The sequence below is a fragment of the Jaculus jaculus genome, chromosome 2, assembly GCF_020740685.1.
Source record: "Jaculus jaculus isolate mJacJac1 chromosome 2, mJacJac1.mat.Y.cur, whole genome shotgun sequence".
NCBI lineage: Eukaryota > Metazoa > Chordata > Mammalia > Rodentia > Dipodidae > Jaculus > Jaculus jaculus.
This window is the reverse complement of record NC_059103.1, coordinates 115,785,868-115,808,486: the sequence shown is the minus strand read 5'-3', so window position 1 is coordinate 115,808,486 and position 22,619 is coordinate 115,785,868. Positions and strand designations below refer to the sequence as shown.

General features: G+C 42.8%; 1 protein-coding gene across 5 annotated transcripts in view; it reads right to left on the bottom strand.

Annotated features, from left to right (window-relative positions):
• Positions 1–22,619, bottom strand: part of Lin54 (lin-54 DREAM MuvB core complex component) — a 73,724-nt gene that overhangs the window by 49,438 nt on the left and 1,667 nt on the right. The window contains exons 1-2 of one of the 5 annotated variants that reach the window (XM_045144115.1): positions 22,034–22,158; positions 5,620–6,335 (exon numbers count right to left, since the gene is read on the bottom strand). In XM_045144115.1, the coding sequence (XP_045000050.1) occupies positions 5,620–6,303 (684 nt within the window). In that variant the 5' untranslated portion in view covers positions 6,304–6,335; positions 22,034–22,158. Of the gene's footprint in view, positions 1–5,619; positions 6,336–8,468; positions 8,549–22,033; positions 22,159–22,619 lie in introns of those variants that run through there. The other 4 variants (XM_045144117.1, XM_045144116.1, XM_004653391.3 and 1 more) reach the window with 4 other exon arrangements.

Below are 22,619 nucleotides of genomic sequence, written 5' to 3'. Positions count from 1 at the left end.
TTATTTTGTGTTTGTTTTTCCAGGAAGGTTCTCACTCTAGTTCAGGCTAACCTAGAATTCACTGTATTCTCAGGGTTGCCTCAAATTCACAGCAATCTTCTTACCTCTGCCTCCCGAGTGCTGGGATGAAAGGCGTGTGCCACCATACCTGGCTAATTTTTATTTTTTATTATTGACAACTTCCATAATTATAGACAATATGGTGGCTATAGTGGCACACACTTTTCATCCCAGCACTCGGGAGGCAGAGGCAGGAGGATCACTGTGAGTTCAAGGCCACCCTGAGACTACATAGTTAATTCCAGGTCAGCCTGGGCTACAGCAAGACTCTACCTCGAAAAACCAAAATAAATAAATACATACATAAATAAATAAATAGTTATAGACAATAAACCATAATTCCCTCCCCCCACCTCCCCCTTCACAACTCCACCCTCCATCATATGCCCTCTCCCTCTCAATCAGATGTCACCTCTTCCTCCTATTACAACTGTCTTATGTAGGTAGTGCCAAGTACTGCGAGGCATGGATATCCAGGCTAGAAGAGTGCCTTGTAAGGAGTCCTACCCTTCCGTTGGTTCTTACATTCTTTCCACCACCTTTCCACAATGGAATTTGAGTCTTGGAAGGTCCATCACATTTCATCCTTACCTGCTGTCCACAGCCTAACAGTCTTAATATCCTGATTAAACTTAAGATAATGCTGGGGACTGTCTAGAGGGAAAAAACAAAAACAGGTTATCCTCTATATTGTGAAAAAAGCCGAATTATTTGGGGGGGGGGGTGTCTAACAAGGAAAACTAGATGTGAATGGTAGTTTGAATGTACAACCCCCATACATTCAGATGTTTTATTAAACTTGTAACTTGAGTCACCGGCCGCCTGGCTGGAGGAGGTGTGGCAGGGTGGGGGAGAAGGATTCTGGGGTCCAGCCCAAAGGTATGCGGAGAGGCCTGAGCTCTGGTGGATTTTTGTGCTTGTTCTTTGTTGATGTTTGCTGACTGGTGCTTGTTTCTCTCTCTTGCATATATGAATGGAAGCCAGCTTCTTCCACCACTGATGCAACTTCCCTTGGATCTATAACCTGAAAAAAATCCTGTTCCTCCCATTAACAGTGTTTGGTTGGGTGGTTGTCCCAACAACATGGAACTGACTGCTACAATGTGTAATTTAAGGTATTCCAAGTATTTAAAAGCTTTATAAATTACTTCTGAGTTGGAAAGATTTGAGTGGCCTGAGAATAATTGGATGCATAGAAAAATATTCAAAAGAGAGCTGGAGAGAATGTTCAGTGGCTTAAGGCATTTATTTGCAAACCCTGATGGCAAGGATTCAATTCCCCATGAAGTCAGAAGCACAAAGTGGCATGTGTCTGGAGTTCATTTACAATGGCAGGAGGCCCTTGCCCTGACACAGCCATACTTACTCTTTTCTGTCTTTCTCTCACTCAAGTAAATTTAAAAAAAAAATTAATATTCTAAACACATTCTGATATCGTTATATTTTTAAATACAATCTCTTGCCACAACAAATGAGTATCAGATACATGCACCGCTTTGCATCTGGATTTATGTGTGTGAACCCAGGTGGTCAGGCTTTGCAAGTAAGTGCCTTTTTTTTTTTCTTTTTCCTCAAAGTAGGGTCTCACTTTAGCTCAGGCTGACCTGGAATTCACTATGTAGTCTCAGGGTGGCCTCAAACTCACAGCAATCCTCCTAACTCTACCTCTTAAGTGCTGGGATTAAAGGCGTATGACACCATGCCCACCATAATTGCCTTTAACTACTTATCTACCCTCATATCCCTGATTTTTTTTCCATATATGTATATTTGTTGCTGTTTTGTTCTTCAAGGTAGGGTCTCACTCTACCCCAGACTGACCTGGAATTCACCATGTAGTATCGGGTAGCCTTGAACTGACAGTGATCCTCCTACCTATGTCTCAACCACTAGGATTAAAAGTGTGTGTAACCACGCCCAGCCATCCCTGTTTTTTTTTGTTTTTTGTTTTGTTTTGTTTTGTTTTTTTGTTTTTTGAGGTAGGGTCTCCCTCTAGCCCAGGCTGACCTAGAATTTACTCTATTCTCATGATGGCCTTGAACTCACAGTGATCCTCCTACCTCTGCCTCCCAAGTGCTGGGATTAAAGGCGTGCACCACCACACCCAGTACTGTTATATTTTTTAAATAACTTATTTTTAAATGGAGTCATGTTTTATGAAAGCAACAATAAAACAACCCCAGTCTTTTTATACACTGATATCATAAAGGAAAACACTGAAAGTCTGACTTGTTATCAGTTTCTTGTGAACATGATTATGATCTTCAAAACAGAGCACAGGATGCTTCATGGTAGTAGGACATCTCACTCAATAGTCCCTTTGCAAACACAAGAAATAAGGGGTAAGTGAGAGATGACTATGACCAACACAGAAATGAGGACATGTCTTAACAGTGACAGAAGGGACATTGACACAATGCAAAGTGTGATAAAGACTACAAATTTGGGCTGGAGAGATGGCTTAGTGGTTAAGGCACTTGCCTGCAAAGCTTAAGAACCCAGGTTCAAGTCTCCAGGTCCACCATAACCCAGATGCACAAGGTGACACCAGTGCTCAAGGTAACACATGCACACAAGATGGCACACATGTCTGGAATTTGATTGTAGTTACTGGAGGCCAATTCTCTCATTCATGTGTGTGTGTGTGTATGTATGTGTGTGTGTGTAAACACACACACACACACACATATATATACATATATACATACATATACATATACACATACACACATATACAGGGATGGAGAGATGGTTTAGTGGTTAAGGCATTTGCTTACAAAGCCAAAAGACCCAGGTTCAATTCCCCAGGACCCATGTAAGCCAGATACACAAGGTAGTGCATGCATCTGGAGTTCATTTGCAGCAACTGGAGCTACAATACTCATTCTCTCTCTCTCATAAATAAATAAAAGAAATTTCATTTAAAAATACAAAAAAAAAAAAAGATTACAAACTTTTTACATTCATAGTCTGTGAAAATTATGTTTTTAATTCTTCCTCAATACAGTAAACAAAACCTTACTTCTGGGCTGGAGAGATGGCTTAGCGGCTAAGGTGCTTGCCTGCAAAACCAAAAGACCCAGGTTCAATTCTCAGGACCCACATCACCCAGATGCATAAGGTGGTACATGTGTCTGGAGTTCGTTTACAGGAGCTGAAAGCCCTAGTGCACCCATTTTCTCTCTCTCTCAAATAAATAAATAAATTAAATAAAAATATTTTTTAAAAACCTTGCTTCTAAATTATAGCTGAGGAGAGACAGTTCTCCAAACTGCCCTCCTTCCTTATACACTGTCTTTAACTACTTTAACTTCTGCCTTCTGCTTTCATCTAATGACAACTCTTGAGCCTAGCGCGGTGGTGCATGCCTTTAATCCCAGCACTCAGGAGGCAGGGGTAGAAGGATCACCATGAGTTCAAAGCCAGCCTGGAATAGAGTGAAACCCTACATCAAAAAAACCAAAAGTAATATTAATAATAATAAAAGACAACTCTTTCCCAATTACTGAATTAAAGGCAGGTACTAACTCTTGCTTTTTTACATGTGTGGTATGTGCATATGTATGGACTGATGTGGCACTCCATGTGCTTGCCTGTGACGTCCTGTGAGCCTGCTTGAAGTGGAATGCTGATGTCCCCTCCATCATTCACCCACCTGTTTTTTTCCTTGCCACAGAATCTATTAATGATTCCAGAGCTTGCCATTCACAAGCTCCATTGACTCACCACTGGACTGAGGTTAGAGACAGGTGTTGCCATGCGCAGCTGTTCATGTGGATTCTGGAGATTTGAACTCTAGTGATCTCAGGCTCCCTTAGGCCCTCATGCTTGTGCAGGAAGCACATGTAATGGCCATCTCTCCAGCCCAAAAGGTAACTCCTTCAAACAAGGAATATGCTTTTGCTTCCTGGTCTTAAGGACTCATTGTCTTTCTAAGCATATTGGTGATTTAAGAAGGTATTTTTGGTCAAAAATCAGGGCTGGTGGATACCAGCACAAAGGGGAAGGAGATCAATGCAGAGAAAAATCAACTCCTACCAAATCAGAGACCCAGAGCCTCAGAGGCCCCCAACACCTCAGCACTGAAGCAGACCAAAAATGAACCCAACATGGCTCAGGGAAATCTTGCGGAAGAGGGGGCGGAAAGAATGTCAGAGTTACATGTTGGGTCATGATTTTCAGAGACATTTATCATACTAATAACTGGGGGCTAACTCCACAATGCACGACCCATTTTCAATAATAAGGAGGGTCTAATGGGAGGGGGTAGATCACAGATGAGCCTAAATAATGGTACCAAACTGCCTGTATTTACTGAAAAGAAAACTAATAAATTAAATTAAAAAAAAAAAATCAGGGCTGGATTAATGGCTTAGCTTAGCGGTTAAGGTGCTTGCATTGGATGCCTAAGGCCCCATGTTCAACTCCCCAGTATCCACATAAGCCAAATGCACAAAGTGGTACAAGTGACTGGATTTTGTTTGTAGTGGCTGAAGGCCCTGGTATATACCCATTCCCTCCCTCCCTCTCTCTCTCACAGATAACTAAATAAATAAATAAAAATGTTTATAAAAATAACTGCAAATCATTTAATACAGGTTATGGTAAACTTCTGCTTTAGGGTTTTATTCATACTAATAAGATGCACAGCCAGATGATACTCGGCAGCTGAGGTAAATAAGATCTTTGTGAGTTCCACACAAGCCTGGATCTACAGAATGAGTTCCAGATCAGCTCAGGCAGAGTAAGACCCTGCCTCAACTTCTCCCACCTCCCAAAAGAAACAGCACTTAGTGTTTTGAGAACTACAAGTATTTTTTTAAATGATCAAATAGCCATCCTAAGCTAAGATGAAACATCCAAGGAACCAGCTATGCAAAGTTCTGAAGCCTATAGCACAGGAGTAACTCAAGCCTAGCTATCTGCCGCCGCGTCACTGACTTTCCCACTCTGCACATAGGAATGATGGCAATGGAAAGTAAGCTGGCAATGGCAGACAAATGGCAAGCATGCGCTCCAAGGGCCACTCACAGCAGCCAAGTTTTCATAGCTTGGAGCCACCAGTTAACCAAAAAACATTATAGCTCTCCAACAAGTATGATATCTTTTTAAAGATATTTATGAGAAAGAGAGAGAAAATAGGCACACCAGAGCTCCTAACCACTGCAAAAGAAATCCAGGAGTATGTGCCACTTTGTGCATCTGGCTTTATGTGGGTACTGGAAGATCAACCTGGGCCCTAAGGCTTTGCAGGCAAATGCCTTAACCACTGAGCAATCTTTCCACTAAGTATAAAATGCATTTTTAAATGAAAAAAAATGCTATTAAATAGATTATTTTGGAATTTAACCAATATTTAGTTTTCTGTAATTCTTTGGCAAAATTTTCCATAAGCATTAGACATTGCAAATGTAAAAACAAAACAAAAATCCACACAATTACATAAAGCAACATTCAAAAGAATTCAGCAATAGCTATGCAATTAATAACCCTATAAAACACAACTACGAATCAGTTTTTGTTTAACATGCATTTTAATTAACAAGCCCCCTTTTTTACCTGAACTGTTTTTAACTGTTGGGTCTGTAACACAGAGGGCTGAGTTGTAGTATTAATCAGTTGACTTCCTGGGGTCAATGCTGAGACACCAATGACAGGTTTCACCTCTGGCCTCCCTCCAATGGTAACTACTTTAATTTGCTGCGGTGGTAATTTAGCATCTCCTGACTGGGCCTGAGTTGTAACTTTCTGAGTCTGGGGTAGTTGGCTATGGGGTAGTGCTAAAACAATTGGTGAACCAGACTTGCCCAAAGTTGTTAAAATTAACTTCTGTCCATCTGGTTTAAGGGTCTGATTGCCAAGTTTAAGATCAGATGTCTGTGATACTTTGTTTAAAATAATCTGATTGGCTGATATAGTCACAGGAGTCTGAGCACCAAGTTTTTGAAGGCCACTTGGAAAAGCTGGTTTCACTGTGGTATTAGAATCTGCTTTAGTAACTGTGGTATTCACTGCAACTTGGTTAGTGTGGTTACTGTACACTGTGATTGGCTCCGTGGAAATGGGCGTGGCTGTAGAATCACCAGTAGAATTTATGTTGACAATTTCTTCCAGTTCTGTCTCCATGGGAATTGGGGACGAAACAATAACAGCCTCAATACTATCCTCATCCACTAAAGTTATACCAGTGTCCATTATCTCCTCTGGAAGCAAGCTATTCACCTCGGCTGGCACCACCTCCATGATCGTACTGCTGCTAGAAAGATGATCAGGTGCTGTAACAGAAGTTGAAAAAATTAATGTTACTAAGTTTTGAAATAAATTTAAGACAAAATAACTTTTTATAAAATTGATGTGTAATTAAATGAAGGATATCCCCATGCTTACTTAGTAGAGTCTCACTCAAGCCCAGGCCGACCTGGAAGACCTAGAATTCACTATGTAGTCTCAGGGTGGCCTTCAACTCATTCATGGTGACCCTCCTACCTCTACCTCCCAAATGCTGGGATTAAAGGTGTGCACCACCACGCCCCCTCCCCATGCTTATTTGGATTAAAGAATTTTAACAAATCTTTAGCATTCAAGAATCTGAAATAAAAGCCATATGGGATGCAAAATAGAAACATTTTCATTTGTTCTGTCTCAATTCAAAAGTAATCCCACTGAACACCTTCCAATGCCCTCTCATAAAACTTTTCAAATATTTGATATGCCTGATCATTTTCTTTCTTCCCAATCTTTTTCTTTTTTTCCTCTCACTGACACACCTCAAAACTAATTCACTCAAGAGTTAAGAATTTAAATGATAACTGGAGAGATGGCTCAGCAATTAAGATGCTTGTCTGCAAAGCCAAAGGACTTAGGGTCAATTCCCCAAGGCCCACGTTAACCATATGCACTAGGTGGCACATGCATCCGGAGTTCATATGCAGCGGCTAGAAGCCCTGACACATCCATTCTCTCTATCTGCCCCTCCCCCCTCAAATAAATATTTTTTTAAAAAAGGAAGAAAAGCCAGGTGTGGTGGGTGGTGCATGCCTTTAATCCCAGCATTTAGGAGGCAGAGGTAGAAGGATCACTGTGAGTTCAAAGCCAGCCTGAGCAAGACCCTACCTCAAAAAACAAACAAATACACAAGAATCAAAAGGGGGACTGGAGAGAATTGTTAGCAGTTAAGGCATTCACCTATGAAGCCTAAGGACCCAGATTCAATTCCCCTGTACCCCCATAAGCCAGATGCAAAAGTGGCACATGCATCTGGAGTGTTTGCATTGGCTAGATGCCCTGTTGTGCCCATTCTCTATCTGCCTCTTTCCTACATAAATAAATAAATAGATGACAGATAAATAGATAGATGACAGATAAATAGAAAGAGAGAGAGAGAGAGAAGAGTGAGCTGGGCGTGGTCATGCATGCCTTTAATCCCAGCACTCAGGAGGCAGAGATAGAAGGATTGTTGTGAGTTCGAGGCCACCCTGAGACTACATAGTGAATTCCAGGTCAGCCTAGGTTAGAGTGAGACCTTGCCTTGAAAAACCAAAAATAGATAAATAAATAATTAAAAAGTAAATAAATCAATAAAATTCTTCTTTCAAAAAGCCATCATCATAAAGCTCCACCCCTCCCTAAGGAGATATTGGCAGTCAATGGTTTCTGGAAGAGGGGGAAACATTTTCCCCACCCAGACTCATGCAAGCAATCCTCATTTAACTCAGTGGCACACACACATACAAAGTCAAAACTGAAATAGGACTAGATGGGAAGCACACTCTAATCCCAGTTAGAGTGGAACAGAAAGGGGTATGGGGAGCAAAAATAATCAAAACACATTATATGCACACATAAACCTGTCAATAAAATAAGCTTAAAAATAGCCACATCAAGCTGGATGTGGTGAAACATGCCTTTTTAAAATATTTTTATTTATTGATTTATCTGACAGAGAAAGAGAGAAGGAAGGAGGGAGGGAGGGGGGAGGGGGGGGAGGGAGGGAGAGAGAGAGGGGCCTCCAGTCACTGCAAACGAACTCCAGACACATGCGCCTTCTTGTGCATCTAGCTAATATGGGTCTTGGGGAATCAAACCTGGGCCCTTTGGCTTTGCAGGCAAACACCTTAACTGCTAAGCCATCCCTCCAGCTCTGGACCATGCCTTTAATCCAGCACTCAGGAGCCTGAGGTAGGAGGATCACTGTGAGTTTGAGACCAGCATGAGACTACAAAGTGAATTCCAGGTCAGCCTGGGCTACAAGACCTTTCCTTGAAAAAAATACAAAATAAAAAATAGCCACATCAATTATACATTCAGCAGTACAAGTCTAACAGTGGCACACAATGACATCACATTTCCTTCACACTACTATGGCTCTTGCTCAAGCCCCATCATTTGTTTCTGAATGCTCTGCTTACTGAAGGAGGTGGATGATGATTTAGGAGCCTGTATCAAGGATAAGTGAGTTCCACTTCTTCCTCTCTCAGAGAGATCCTTCTTAAGGACAGGGATATCTCAGCCCAAACCTCATTCATCCTTTTCCTTAAAGCACCTGCAGCCAAGGAATGCCAGAGACAGGTCAGGACACCACACTAATAGGTGTGGCACTCCTTTCAGTTCCAGGAACAAGCCACACACATGGTCAAACAAACCCACTTCAAAGATTTTCAACTCACTCATACCCTGGCTGCTGGTCCTCCCCCACCTGCCCCCCCCCACACACACACAGGTGGGAGTGCAGAGATTTTCAACTCTCTTTGCAAGGTAACAGATTTCAAGCCCTCTTTGCAAGGTTACAAAGTAGCCAGTTGCAGTTTCATTGAAACAGGCACACTAGTCCTGAGCAAGAGACAAGACTTAGTAGCACCACAAGAAACAAGGAGCACAAGCACCATGTAGGAATTAGTTCCCCTGTGACTCCCAAGTTCCATGGGGAGACCCAGTTAGGTCCAGGCTGATGCCATACAAGGCAGGTCAGCATCACAACTAGAAGAGCCCTTAGCTCAGGGAGCCCAAGTCTGTTATAATGTGCTGAAACAAACCCGCCTGCCTCCCAGAGGGAGACATTATTTTTATTGCACCAGACAGTCAGCAAATCTGCCCTTTGCTAGAGTGAGGGACAGGACATCAGCCAAAGCTGTTTACAGTCCCACTCGGCAAAATAAACACTGGACCCTGTATCACACTTTACATATATTGCTGAATTCTATTGTTAATATTTTGTGAAGCATTTTTCTCCATGCTCAGGAGGGAAATTGATCATAGATTTCCATCCTGTCTACCTGCTAATAATGCTAGCCTAATAAAATGAAATAGGACATGTATTCGCCTCAAGAAAAGTTTGTATAGCTGGGCATGGTGGCGCACGCCTTTAATCCCAGCTCTAGAGGAGGCAGAGATAGGAGGATTGCAGAGTTCGAGGCCAATCTGAGACTGCATAGTGAATTCCAGGTCAGCCTGGACTAGAGTGAGATCCTACCTCAAAAAAAGAAAATTAAAAAGGTTGTATAGAATTTTCCATTTCTTCTTAAGTGCTGCTTGGAATCCACCAGTAAAACCATCTAGATAAACAGCTTGGGCTGGAGAGAGCATTTAGTGATTAAACTGCTTGCTTACAAAGCATAATGACCCCGGTTCAAATCCCCAGTATCCATGTAAACTAGATGCACAAGGTGATGCATGCATCTGGAGTTCATTTGCAGTGCACCAATATTCTCTCTCAAATAAATAAATCAACAAAATAGATCTGCAACTTTATTAGAGGGTTCTCCTTGCTTTTAGTTTGTTTAGACATGGTCTTACACACGTTACACAGGCTGGCCTCACACTGCTGGAAGGCTCAAGTGATTCTGCTTCAGTCTCTCAGGCAGCTGAGATTATACTTGTGCATCACTTGGCCTGGCTTTCACAAAGATCGTTTTCTCCCCAAGCAGGGTCTCACTCTAGCCCAGGCTAACCAGAAACTCACTCTGTGTAGCTCCAGGCTGGCCTCAAACTCTCAGTGTTCATCTTATCTCAGCCTCCCAAGTGCTGGGATTAAAGGACAGCTCAAAAAATAATGGTTTTTTACATTTTATTTATTTATTTGTTTGTTTGCTTGTTTGTTTGAGAGGGAGGAAGAGGAAGAGAGAGAGAACAGGCGTGCCAGGGCATGGACTTAACCACTAAGCCATCTCTCCAGCCCATGTCAACTATTTTCTAACATTACTTATGAATTCATCTTTGATATATAGTGAAAAACAGCATGCATTTCCCAAACATATGGAGAATGTATCTGATCTCAAGTTTTAATTTAATTCTACTGTTGTTAAAAGACATAACACTCTATACCATTTCCGTAATTTGGAATAAGAGATTTATTTTACAACTCATTATATACCTGTCTTGGTGAATGTTCCACCAAGAGCATTTGAAGAGAGCACGTATTCTGTGGCTGCTAAAGGGAGTGCTCTACAAACGTTTGGTCAACTTGGCTAATAGTTTTATTTGTAGCCCAGGATTTAAGAATTCCAGGTCTGGGTTAGAGTGAAACCCTGCTGAAAGAAAAATAGACAGCTGACATGGTGGCATACATCCAGCATTTGCCTTTAATCCCAGCAGTGGAGAAACAGAGATAGGATCGCTGTGAGCTTGAGGCTAAACTGAGACTACAAAGTGAGTTCAGGTCAGCCTGGACTAGAGTAAGACCCTACCTTGAGGGGAAAAAAGAGAGAAAGGGCAAACTAAAGAGAACTTAGTTGATCCAGTTGACCTGTGTGTGTGTGCGAGTGAGTGTGTTCTGTTTTCAAAGTACTAAGAGTTTTTATTTTTTTAGGCATCAATGAGGGGCTGGAGAGATGGTTCAGCACTTAAAAACGCTTGCTTGCAAAGCCTGATGACCTGGGATTGATGCCCCACAACCCACATAAAGCCAGATGCACAAAGTGGCACGTCAGGAGCTCATTTGCTATGGACAAGAGGCCTTAGCAAGCCCATTCTCTCCCTCCTTGCTTTCTTTCTTCCCTAGATGCTTGCAAATAAATATTTTTTTAAAAACACTAGTTAAAGTCATCAATTGTGATAGTAGTTCTGCCTACTATGTCTCTTGTATGCATTCTGCTTTGTACCTTTTAAAGCTCTGCTACTAGAAGAACATGTTTAAGTACTTGTCCTGTTAAAGAAACTAAGTTTGGCCCTGCATGGTAATACATACCTATAAATCCTAATACTTGGGAGATTAAGGCAGGAAGATTTTGTTTTTTAAGGTCAACCTGGAGTTACATAGCAAGATTCAAAAAGAGTTATAGGAGTAGAAGCCTCATGGAACTACATAGAGTTCTATTCCTTTTTGTTTTGTTTTGTGTCTGTCTGTTTGCTTTTTTTCTTATTTTTCAAGGTAGGGTTTTGCTCTAGTCCAGGCTGACCTGAATTTCACTATGTAGTCTCAGACTGGCCTTGAACTCACTGTGATCCTCCTTACCTCTGCCCCCTGAGAGCTGGGATTAAAGACATGTTCCATCACACCTGGCTCTAGAGTTCAAAATTCTAACAAGAAATGGTCTTGGGCTAGAGAGATGGCTTAGCGGTTAAGCGCTTTCCTGTGAAGCCTAAGGACCCCAGTTCGAGGCTCGGTTCCCCAAGTCCCACATTAGCCAGATGCACAAGGGGGCACATGCGTCTGGAGTTCGTTTGCAGAGGCTGGAAGCCCTGGTGCGCCCATTCTCTCTCTCTTCCTCTATCTGTCTTTCTCTCTGTGTCTGTCACTCTCAAATAAACAAATAAATAAAAATAAAAATAAAAAAGAAATGGTCTTGAGTGGTTTGGTCATCCTCCACATAACATGGGACTGTGTAAAGTTCTAAGACCAGGCCACCCCAAAAGCCACTTGGCAGACTGCAGATGACTGCCTCATGACTAGACATCCTTACATATTTCAATTAGGGTCACATGCAGGTCATGTTTGCCTATGCTAAAACAAACTCTAAAAAGGAGCTATGAGCATGGCAGGAAAAGGGTTTGGCCATTTAGGAACATGATTCATCACCCTAATTTATCCCTTAGGAACAGAAGCTATGTTTTATGGTCCTTGTTGTCAGTGCAGGGGTCTAGTCCAAGAAAAGACAATCTTCTAGGCCAAAGGAGGTAAAGAGCTGGGGTTGATTTCCCTTGTATGAGCAATTAACAGTCAATGTATACTACAGAGAAAAGAATAAAACACACGCAAAAAAAAAAAAAAAAGAACAAGCAATATATTCTCTCTTCTCTCTCTCTAATAATTAAAAATTTAAAAAAATAGAGGGGGAGGGAGGGAATTACCATGGGATTTTTTTAAATCATGGAAAATGCTAATAAAAATTTTAAAAAAGAAGAATAAAGAAATAAATAAAGGCAAAAAAACCTAATTGCTACAATCAGGATGATGTTGACTATTGTGGTACTGTTGTTTCAAGTGTGAGAAATTCAGTTCTGGTGTCTGTGTGCACAAGACGTTGAATTGGTTTCTGTAAATAAAATACAGTTAGTCATGATTTACTAAGGAGATGTTGTCCCTTGACTTGTTAGAAATACAATAATTTATGTCCTGATTTGTTGCACATATTTTTGCAATGTTAATGCATTTTAATAAATTATTTGGAAAGTTTGAGAAGAAAAAAGGAAATAGCCAGGCATGGTAGTGCACGCCTTTAATCACAGCACTTGGGAGGCAAAAGTAGAAGGATCACTGTGTGTTCAAGGCCAGCCTGAGACTACACAGTGAATTCCAGGACAGCCTGGGCTAGCAGGAGACCCTACCTCAAGAAAAAAAAAAAGGTGGGGGGACTGGAGAGATGGCTTAGCAGTTAAGGCGTTTGCCTGCAAAGCCAAAGGACCTCAGTTCAATTCCCTAGGACCCATGTAAGCCAGATGCACAAGGTTGCGCATGCATCTGGAGTTTGTTTGCAGTGGCTGGAGGCCCTGGAGTGCCCATTCTCATCCCGCCGCCCCCCTCCCCCCCCGTCGCCTGTTTCTCTCTCTCAAATAACTAAATAAATAAAATTAAAATAATAATAAAAAGGAATTGGTGGGCAAAGGTAGGAAGACTGTCATAAGTTTGAGGCCAGCTTGAGAGTACATAGTGAATTCCAGGTCAATCTGGGCTAGAAAAATACTATCTAAAGGGAGGGAGCTGCAGCGATGGCTCAGCAGTTAAGGTATCAGCCTGTAACACCTAACGATGAGAGTTTGATTCCCCAGTACCCATGTGAAGACAAATGCACAGGGTGGTGCACACATCTGAAGTTCATTTGCAGTGGCTAGAGGCCCTGGCACATCTATTCTCTCTTTCTCTACTTGCAAATAAATAAGTTAATTAAAAAAGAATTATATTTAATCCCAGCACTAGGGAGGTAGAGGTAGGAGGATCGCTGTAAGTTTGAGGCCACCCTGAGACTCCGTAGTGAATTCCAGGCCAGCCTGGGCTAGAGTGAAACCCTACCTTGAAAAACCTAGAAAAAAAATAAATAAAGAATTGTATATTATTAATGCTTAAGATTGAAATCACACCTGGAGGCTGAGTTAGGAGGATGATAAATTCAAAGCTAGCCTGAGCTATGTAGGGAGACCCTATCTCAAACAACCAAAACAAACAAACAAACAATAAAACCAAACACAAAATGATTAGGGTGGTAGATATAGCTCAGTTGGTAGAGTGCTTGCCTAGCATGCACAACTTGGGTTTAATCCCAAACATGGCACAAACTGGGTATGGTAATACACACCAGTAATCCTAACACTTGGGAGACAGAGGCAAGAGAATCAAAACATCAAGGTCATCCATGGAAAGCTTTATGTTTATTTGTGAGAGAGAAAGAGAGAATGGGCACACCAGGGCCATCAGCCACTACAAAGGAATTGCAGATACATGTGTCACCTTGTGTATCAGGCATATATGGGTCCTGAGGAATCAAACCTGGGTTCTTTGGCTTTGAAGCAAACACCTTAACTGCTAAACCATCTCTCCAACCCTCTATAGAAAGTTTGAAGCCAGCCTGCACTATGAAAAACCCTATTCTCAAAAAATAAAATCAAAAAAGAGCCAAGTATGGTAGCATACACCTTTAACCCCAGCACTCGGGAGGCCAAGGTAGGAGAATCCCTGTGAGTCCAAAGCCAGCTTAAGACTATACAGTGAATCCCAGGTCAGCCTGGGCTAGAGTGAGACCTTACCTCAACAAAACCAAAAATAGGCCAGGTGTGGTGGCTCACGCCTTTAATCCCAGCATGAGGGAGGCAGAGGTAGGAGGATCACTGTGAGTTGCAGGCCATCCTGAAACTACATAGTGGGTTCCAGATCAGCTTGGGCGAGAGGGAGACCCCCCCTCAAAAAAAATTTTTTTTTTAAAAAAGGGACTGCACAGATGGCTTAGCAGTTAAGGCACTTGAAAACCAGAGACCCAGGTTCGAGTCCCCAGGACCCACGTATGCCAGCTGCACAAGGTGGCACATGCATCTAGAGTTTATTTGCAGTGGCTAGAGGCCTTGGCACGCCCATTCTTTCTCTTTATCTACCTCTATCAAATGTATACACATACACACACACACACACACACACACACACACACATATATATTTTAAATAAGAAAGGGGGGGAAAGAGAAGAAAGAAAAATTCCAGGGTCTGAGGATATGGCTCAGTAGTTAAAGGTGCTTGCCTGCAAAGCCTGAGCTCAGGTTTGAGTCTCCAATATCCATGTAAAGCCAAATGCACAAAGTGACACATGTCTGGAGTTCATGTGCAGTGGCTAATGGGCCTGGGCATGCCCAAGTCCCTCTCCCTCTCCCTGCTTGCAAATAAATAAATAAAGATACTTTTGATTTTTTGTTATTGTTTTTTTTCAAGGTATGGCCTCATTCTAACTCGGGCTAATGTGAACTCACTGTATATTTCCTAGGCTGGCCTCAAACTCACAACGATCCTCTTACCTCTGCCTCCTGAAACCTGGAATTAAAGGTGCGTGCCACCATGCCCACCTAAAAATATATTTTTAAAAGATTCCACATGGAAGACAAATATAGAGATTCAAATCAAAAAGATCCACTTTCAAATCATGGCTCTTCTACTTGTGACCATGCAATCTCAGGCGATCATACATCTGAGCCTCAGTTTACTTACAGGTGCCTATGAAGACAGTTAGGAGACACATTATAACTCAAAGCTCCTTACCTATTTCACTATAGTAGCTGCTTCTTTTACTTCTATTTTGATGGGATACTGAATGTCAACACTGAAGATCTTTTCATCTTTGATGTCTCCAAAGAACTATTATCTATCCTATTACATAAAGAACATACCTTTCTGGGCTGAAGACATGGCTCAGCAATTTAGGCATTTGCCTGCAAAGCCAAAGGATCCTGGTTACTCTCCAGGACCCACATAAGCCAGATGCACAAGGAAGCACATGCATCTGGAGTTTGTCTGCAATGGCTACAGGCCCTGGTGTGTCCATTCTCTCTTTCTCTCTCTGCTTCTTTCTCTCTCTCAAATAAATAAATAAATTATATTCTTTAAAAAAAATAAAGAATATGCCTTTCTGGCCATGCGTGGTGGCACATGCCTTTAATCCCAGCACTCAGGAGGCAGATGTAGGAGAATCGCCATAAGGAGGGAGGGGGGGAGGGGAAGGAGGGGGAAGGAGGAAGAGGAAGAGGAGAAGAAAAAAAAAAAAAAGCCTTCCCAATGACCCCATCTCTCTAAACAACAGTATCCAAATATCCAAAGCCTGGTCTACTATGGTACTTTTACCTGATTCCTCTCACCTAGAACACAGCCTTCTAGAACACTAAGTCCTCTCTTAATCTTCCAACTTTATTCCAATGATTCTTTTTTCTTCTTTGCTTGTGCGTGTTGTCTATGCACGTGTATGTGCCCATGTGGCTCCCTATTTGCTCACCTGCAGCAGGGCTCTGGCCTGGCTCTGTTTCTCGCTCTTTCACCCGTTCTTATTTGAGCAGAAGTCTCTTACTGGTCTTAGAGATTGCCATTTTCCCACAGGGTCTCTGCTCCCCATAGGAATGGGGTTATTAGATGTGTATGGGCACACCTAGTAATTTATGTGGGTCCTGGAGATCAAACTTAAGAGGTCTCTCAGACCCCCGCAGGCCTTCATGCTTGCACAGGAAGTACATACAACTAACCGCTAAGCTATTTCTACAACCTTACTTCCAATAATTCTTACATTGGAAGTTCTTGAAGACAATGATATTGAAATTATCTTATGCCCTATCCCAGCATAGTATATAACCCACAAGAGGTCCCCAATACAGGCTACTATCCCTTATCCAAAATGCTCATAAACAGAAGTGTTTCAGATTCCCAAGTTTGAAATATCTGTACAGACTTTACTTTTGAGCAAGTCCTAAATCAGAAAATACAAAATGTTCCAAAACCTGAAGCCTTTAGAATGAGGCATTTAAAAATATTTTTTTTCGGGGGGGAGGGAGGGTATTACCATGGGATATTTTTTATAATCATGGAAAATGTTAATAAAAATTGAGAAAAAAATAATTTTGAAAATCTAAAGCAAGCATTGTAGCACACACTTGTAATTCTAATACCTGGGATGTTGAGGCTGGAGGACTTCAAATTCTAGGCCAGTGTGAGCTCCATAGTAAGACCCTGTCTCAAAAAAAAAACAACAAATCTAAGCTGGGCATGGTGGTATATGCCTTTAATCCCAGCACTCGGAGGAGGTAGAGGTAGGAGGATCACCATGAGTTTGAGGCCACCCTGAGATTACATAGTGAATTCCAGGTCAGCTCTGACCTACAGTGAGATCCTACCTCAGAAAAACAAAAACAAAAACAAACAAACAAAAAAAAACTAGAATGCTTCTCTCCAAGGAAAATAGACACTAGACTTTCCCAACAGGCAAAAATGCCCTTCATACCTCTCTAATACACATATAATTGACAGAAAATTGTCCTTACCACAACCTGAAAACTGGCCTTTACTCATTTTTTACAATTTATTTGCAAGGAGAGAGAATGGAAGCACTAGAGCCTCTTTCTGCTGCAGACAAACATCAGATGCATGTACCAGTTTGCACATCTGGCTTTAGGTGGATACTGGAAATCAAACCAGGGTGGCAGGTTCAGCAAGCAAGTGCTCTAACCACTCAGCAATCCTCCCAGACCTAAAAACTGGTCTTTAAAGGTAATCATAAACCAGGCCTGGTGGTCTGTTCATGCCTGTAATATTAACACTTTATGGAGAGGCAGGGGAGATGAAGGCTAGTCTGGGACACAGACCAGCCTAGGCTATAGCTTTAGAGGCCCTGTCTAAAAAAAAAAAAAAAAAAATTGGGGAGGAGGGCCTGGGAAGATGACTCAGCAGTTAGAAGGATCTGCTTGCAAAGTTTGCTAGCACTGGTTTAATTCCCAAGCACTTATATAAACCAGACACAAAAAGCGGTATAAGCAAGCTGGGCAGGGTGGCGCACACCTTTAATCCCAGCACTCAGGAAGCAGAGGTGGGAGGATTGCCATGAGTTCGAGGCCACCCTGAGACTCCATAGTGAATTCCAGGTCAGCCTGGGTTAGAGTGAGACCCTACCTCGAAAAACAAAACAAAACAAAAAAGTGGTACAAGCATCTGGTGTTCATTTGTGGCAGCAAGAGGCCCTGATGCACCTGTGCACACACATACACATGCGCGAATAAACAAAATTAAAAATTAGGGGTAAGGGGGTGGAGAGATGGCTTAGTGGTTAAGCGCTTGCCTGTGAAGCCTAAGGACCCCGGTTCGAGGCTCAGTTCCCCAGGTCCCACGTTAGCCAGATGCACAAGGGGGCGCACGCGTCTGGAGTTCGTTTGCAGTGCTGGAAGCCCTGGCGCGCCCATTCTCTCTCTCTCCCTCTATCTGTCTTTCTCTCTGTGTCTGTAGCTCTCAAATAAATAAATTTTAAAAAAATTAGGGATAAGGTGCAGTGGAAAATAATTCCTAAGCTAACTATAAAGACAACAGGTGTTGTAGTTAAAAAAAAAAAAAAAAACAGTTGGCATAGAGGGACAGCTTTTAATTCCAGCACTCAAGAGGTGAAAGCAAACGAGGTTGGAGTCTTGGAGGCCAGTCTGCGCTACACAGCCCTCTATCTCAAAATAAGAGGAAAACCATCCATGAAAAAGTATTTTAATCTCTGGTTTAAAATTTTTTTATTTTTATTTATTTGTAAGCAGAGAGATAGAGTAAGGTTAGAGAAAGACAGAAAGAGAAGAAAGAAAGCAAGAAAAAGTGTTAAGGGCATGCCAGGGTCTCCAACCACTACAAATAAACTCCAGATGCACATGCCACTTTGTGCAGCTGACTTACATGGGTACTGAGAAATTGAACCCAGGTCATTAGGCTTTGCAGGCTAGTGCCTTAACTGCTCAGCCATCTCTCCAAGCCTTTTATTATTATTATTTTGGTTTTTCCAGGGAGGGTCTCACTCTAGCCCAGGCCGACCAAGAATTCACTTGGCTAGTGAATGTTTGTGCCACCATGCCCATCTCCTAAGTTTTTTTATTTTTTAATTATACAAGGCTAGGTTGATGTGGACCAAATAACTATGATATATAAAAGCTATCATTTAAAAAACAATCCTACTGAAGCCAGGTGTGGTGGCGCACGCCTTTAATCCTGGCACTCAGGAGACAGAGGTAGAAGGATCATTGTGAGTTCAAGGTTACCCGGAGACTACCCAGTTAATTCCAGGTCAGCCTGGGCCAGAATGAGACCCTACCTTGGGGAAAAAAAAGTCCTACTGCATAATTCAAAACAAGTTTTTATGCATATGAATATATACATATACATACATGCATATATATTTTGCAAGGAGAGAAAGAATGAGCATACCAGGTCTTTTACCACTGTAAACAAACTCCAGACACACGTACCACTTTGTGCATTTAGCTTTACATGGGTACTAAGGAATTATACCTGGGCAGGCAGGCTTTACAAGCAAATGCCTTTTAACCACTGAGTCATGTCCCCAGCGCTGTTTTATTTTTTGTTGTTGTTGTTCATTTTTAATTTACTTATTTGAGAGTGACAGAGAGAGAGAGAAAGAGAGAAAGATTGAGAATGGCCAGGGCTTCCAGCCACTGCAAACGAACTCCAGATGCGTGCACCCCCCTGTGCATCTGGCTAACGTGGGTCCTGGGGAACTGAGCCTCGAACCAGGGTCTCGAACTTAGGCTTCACAGGCAAGCGCTTAACCGCTAAGCCATCTCTCCAGCCCCCCAGCCCTGTTTTATATATATGTTTTTGTTTGTTTGTTTTTCAAGGTAGGGTCTTGCTTTTAGCCTAGGATGAGCTGGAGTTCATTATGGAGTCTCAGGCTGGCCTCAATCTCATGGCAATCCTCCTACCTTTGCCTCCCAAGTGCTGGGATTAAAGACAAGCACCACAATGTCAGGCTACAAGTAATATATTTTTTAAATATTTTATTTATTTGAGAGAAAGAATTGGCAGGCCAAGGCCTCTACTACTGCAAAGGAACTCCAGGTGCATGTGTCACTCTGTGCATCTGGCTTTCTGCGAGTACTCAAACTCAGGTCCTTAGGCTTTAGAGACAAGCACCTTAAACACTGAGCCACCTCTCCAGCCCTCCAACTTATTTTTTCAGATATTTTACTTATCTATTTATTTCAGAGAAAGACAGAGGGAGGCAGGCAGAGAGAAAGAGACAATGTGCATGCCAAGGCCTCTAGCCACTGCAAAAGAACTCCAGACACATGCGCCTGGCTTACATGGGAACTGGGGTTTCAAACCCAGGTCCTTAGGCTTCTCAGGCAAGTACTTGAACTGCTAAGTCATTTCTCCAGCCCCCACGTTTAGATAGATAGATAGATAGTTAGTTAGTTAGTTTTGTTTTTTTGTTTTGTTTTGGTTTTGGGGTTTTTGAGGTAGGTTCTCACTCTAGCTCAGGCTGACCTGGAATTCACTATGGAGTCTCAGAGTAGCCTTGAACTCACGGCAATCCTCCTACCTCTGCCTCCTGAGTGCTGGGATTAAAGGTGGGGGCTGGAGGGATGGCTTAGCAGTTAAGGTGTTTGCCTGCAAAGCCAAAGGATCCAGGTTTGATTCTCTAGGACCCATGTAAACCAGATGCACAAGGGGGCACATGCAAATGGAATTCATTAGCAGTGGCTGGAGGCCTTGGCGTGCCCATTCTCTCTCTCTCCCCCTCTCTCTCGGCCTCTTTCTCCCTCTCAAATAATCATATATATATATATGTATATATATGTATATATATATATATATATATATACACACACACACACACACACACACACACACACACACACACAGTTGTTGTTTTGTTTTTTTTGAGGTAGGGCCTCACTCTAGTCCAGGGTGACCTGGAATTCACTATGAAGTCTCAGGGTGGCCTCGAACTCATGGCAATCCTCCAACCTCTGCCTCCCGAGTGCTGGGATTAAAGGCGCTCGCCACCATGCCCGGCTTAATAAAATATATTTTTAAAAAATTTTTAAAAGGTGTGTGCCACCATGCCCACACCTGGCCCCCAAGTTATATTTTTAATGAACAATAATAACCTTTAACTAAATGTTCTAAGTACCTCTCAGGTATTAATTTTTTAATCTCTCATTCTTGTAGTGACTGAAAGCGAAAATACAAACTATACATACATTTACAAAAAGAAATTCCCTTTAAATAGACAATGTATGATGTTGTATGACATGCTTTGATAGCACTCTGTAGGCAACTAAATGAAATTTGCTGCTAAGCATAAATGTTAATAGTAGGCATTTCTTTTTTTGTTTGTTTGTTTTTCTAGGTAGGGTCTCACCCTAGCCCAGGCTGACCTGGAATTTGCCAGGCTGATAGTAGGCATTTCTTAAATACCAACCTCTCTGTTTACTCTCATAATTAATGCCACTGACCCAATCTTCAGCCACTTAAAGTGAGAGAAAAAGGCTAGGTATTGTGGTACATACCTTTAATTACAGCACTGAGGCAGATGTTAGAGGATCACTGTGAGTTCAAGGACAGTTTGAGACTACATTGTAAAGTCCAGGTCAGCCTGGGCTAGAGAGAGACCCTACCTCAAAATACAAAAAAAAGAGTCCCAATGTAATGTATAACAATTTGATTAACATGTAACCTTTTCGCCCTGTTACTGTTGTATGGAGGGAGACAGACTGGGATCTTGCAGCACAGCCTCTAATACGTCTTATTAGGCAACCTAACCAAAGTAAGTCAGATGTAAGATTAGCCAAATCCAGTGCTAGTTATCTCACAGATCTAGGAAGTCTAGCATGTGGAATATAAGAGACTTCAATTTATACTTAATAATTTACTATGCTTACAACCAAAGCTTGCATCAAACCATCATGTCTCTCCTTAACGATGAAGGTAAACTCCAGAGCTGAATTTCACTTGGAGTTAGCCTATTGTACAACCTCCCATAACTTTATTCTGGGAAATTCATGAAATTGGACTGGGGTGAGAAGAAGAGAGAGAGAAGATCTTCCCTGAAAAGAATCAGTAGAAAATATGACTGATGGTATCTCAATGTCAAGTAGCAGAGGCAAAGGGGCCACGCTACTGACCACTCAACTGATGACAGAGCCATAAAAGAAAAAAATATGATTGCTACAAACTGGTATATATGCTCAAAAAATGTGAGGATCTACAACCCAACAAGTCATAGACTATGATGGAAGACATTCCTTAAATGTAGAAGAAGACAATGCCAACGCTCTGCCTCCCCAAAGATACAGCCACATAAACTGCTTGAACACCATCAACCAACACCCGCTCGGGTGGGTGTTTTAAGTATTCTATCAGGAGATCATGATAAGTCCTAGCGGTTCCTCTAGGCCTCAGCAGCAGCCTTAGGTATAGAAGAGCAAATCGAGCCCTCTTGCTACTCAAAAAACGATGTTGATGTCATTATGAGACTACTGATTGCTGACGGTCGGGACAAGTGAGCTCCACACGCATCTCCTCCTGCACTCACCCGCGCCTCCCCAGACACAGCGATCTCCGGGCGGAGAAGCCGCGGCTAGCCGCCCCGCCACCACCTCCAGCGGCTGCCGCCTTCTCCTCCCTCGGGCTCCGGGGAGGGGGCTCCCGAAGGTCCGGGGCAATGCGGAGCCCCGTCAGTGGCGTGCCGCCCGCGGAGCAGCACAGGGTCCCCGGGGCCGCGCAGGGAGCCCCGGGCCGCCGCAGCCGCCTCTAGTATGTCACGGGCCAGGATTGTATTTCGAAAGATCCGCCATTTTCACCTCGTCATCACCATCACAGCTCAGCAGCTTCCCGACAGCCGAGCCCCGGCCGCCGCCGCCGCCGCCAGTCACCTCCCCCTTCCTCCTCCCGCCGGCCCGCCCTCCCTCCCTCCCGAGCAAGCGAGCGAGCGGGCGCCGCACACCCACATATCCGGGCGCCTCCGCCCGCCCCGCCAACCTTCAAACGCTCCCCGGCGGGGCTCACCTAGACCCGCCACCCCGAGACCCGACCCCGGGCCCGCCCGCCCCGCAGGGACGCCCAAGGGCGCCGGGCACCCGTGGGGTCTCCAGGTCCGGCTTATTTGTTGCTGGGAAGAG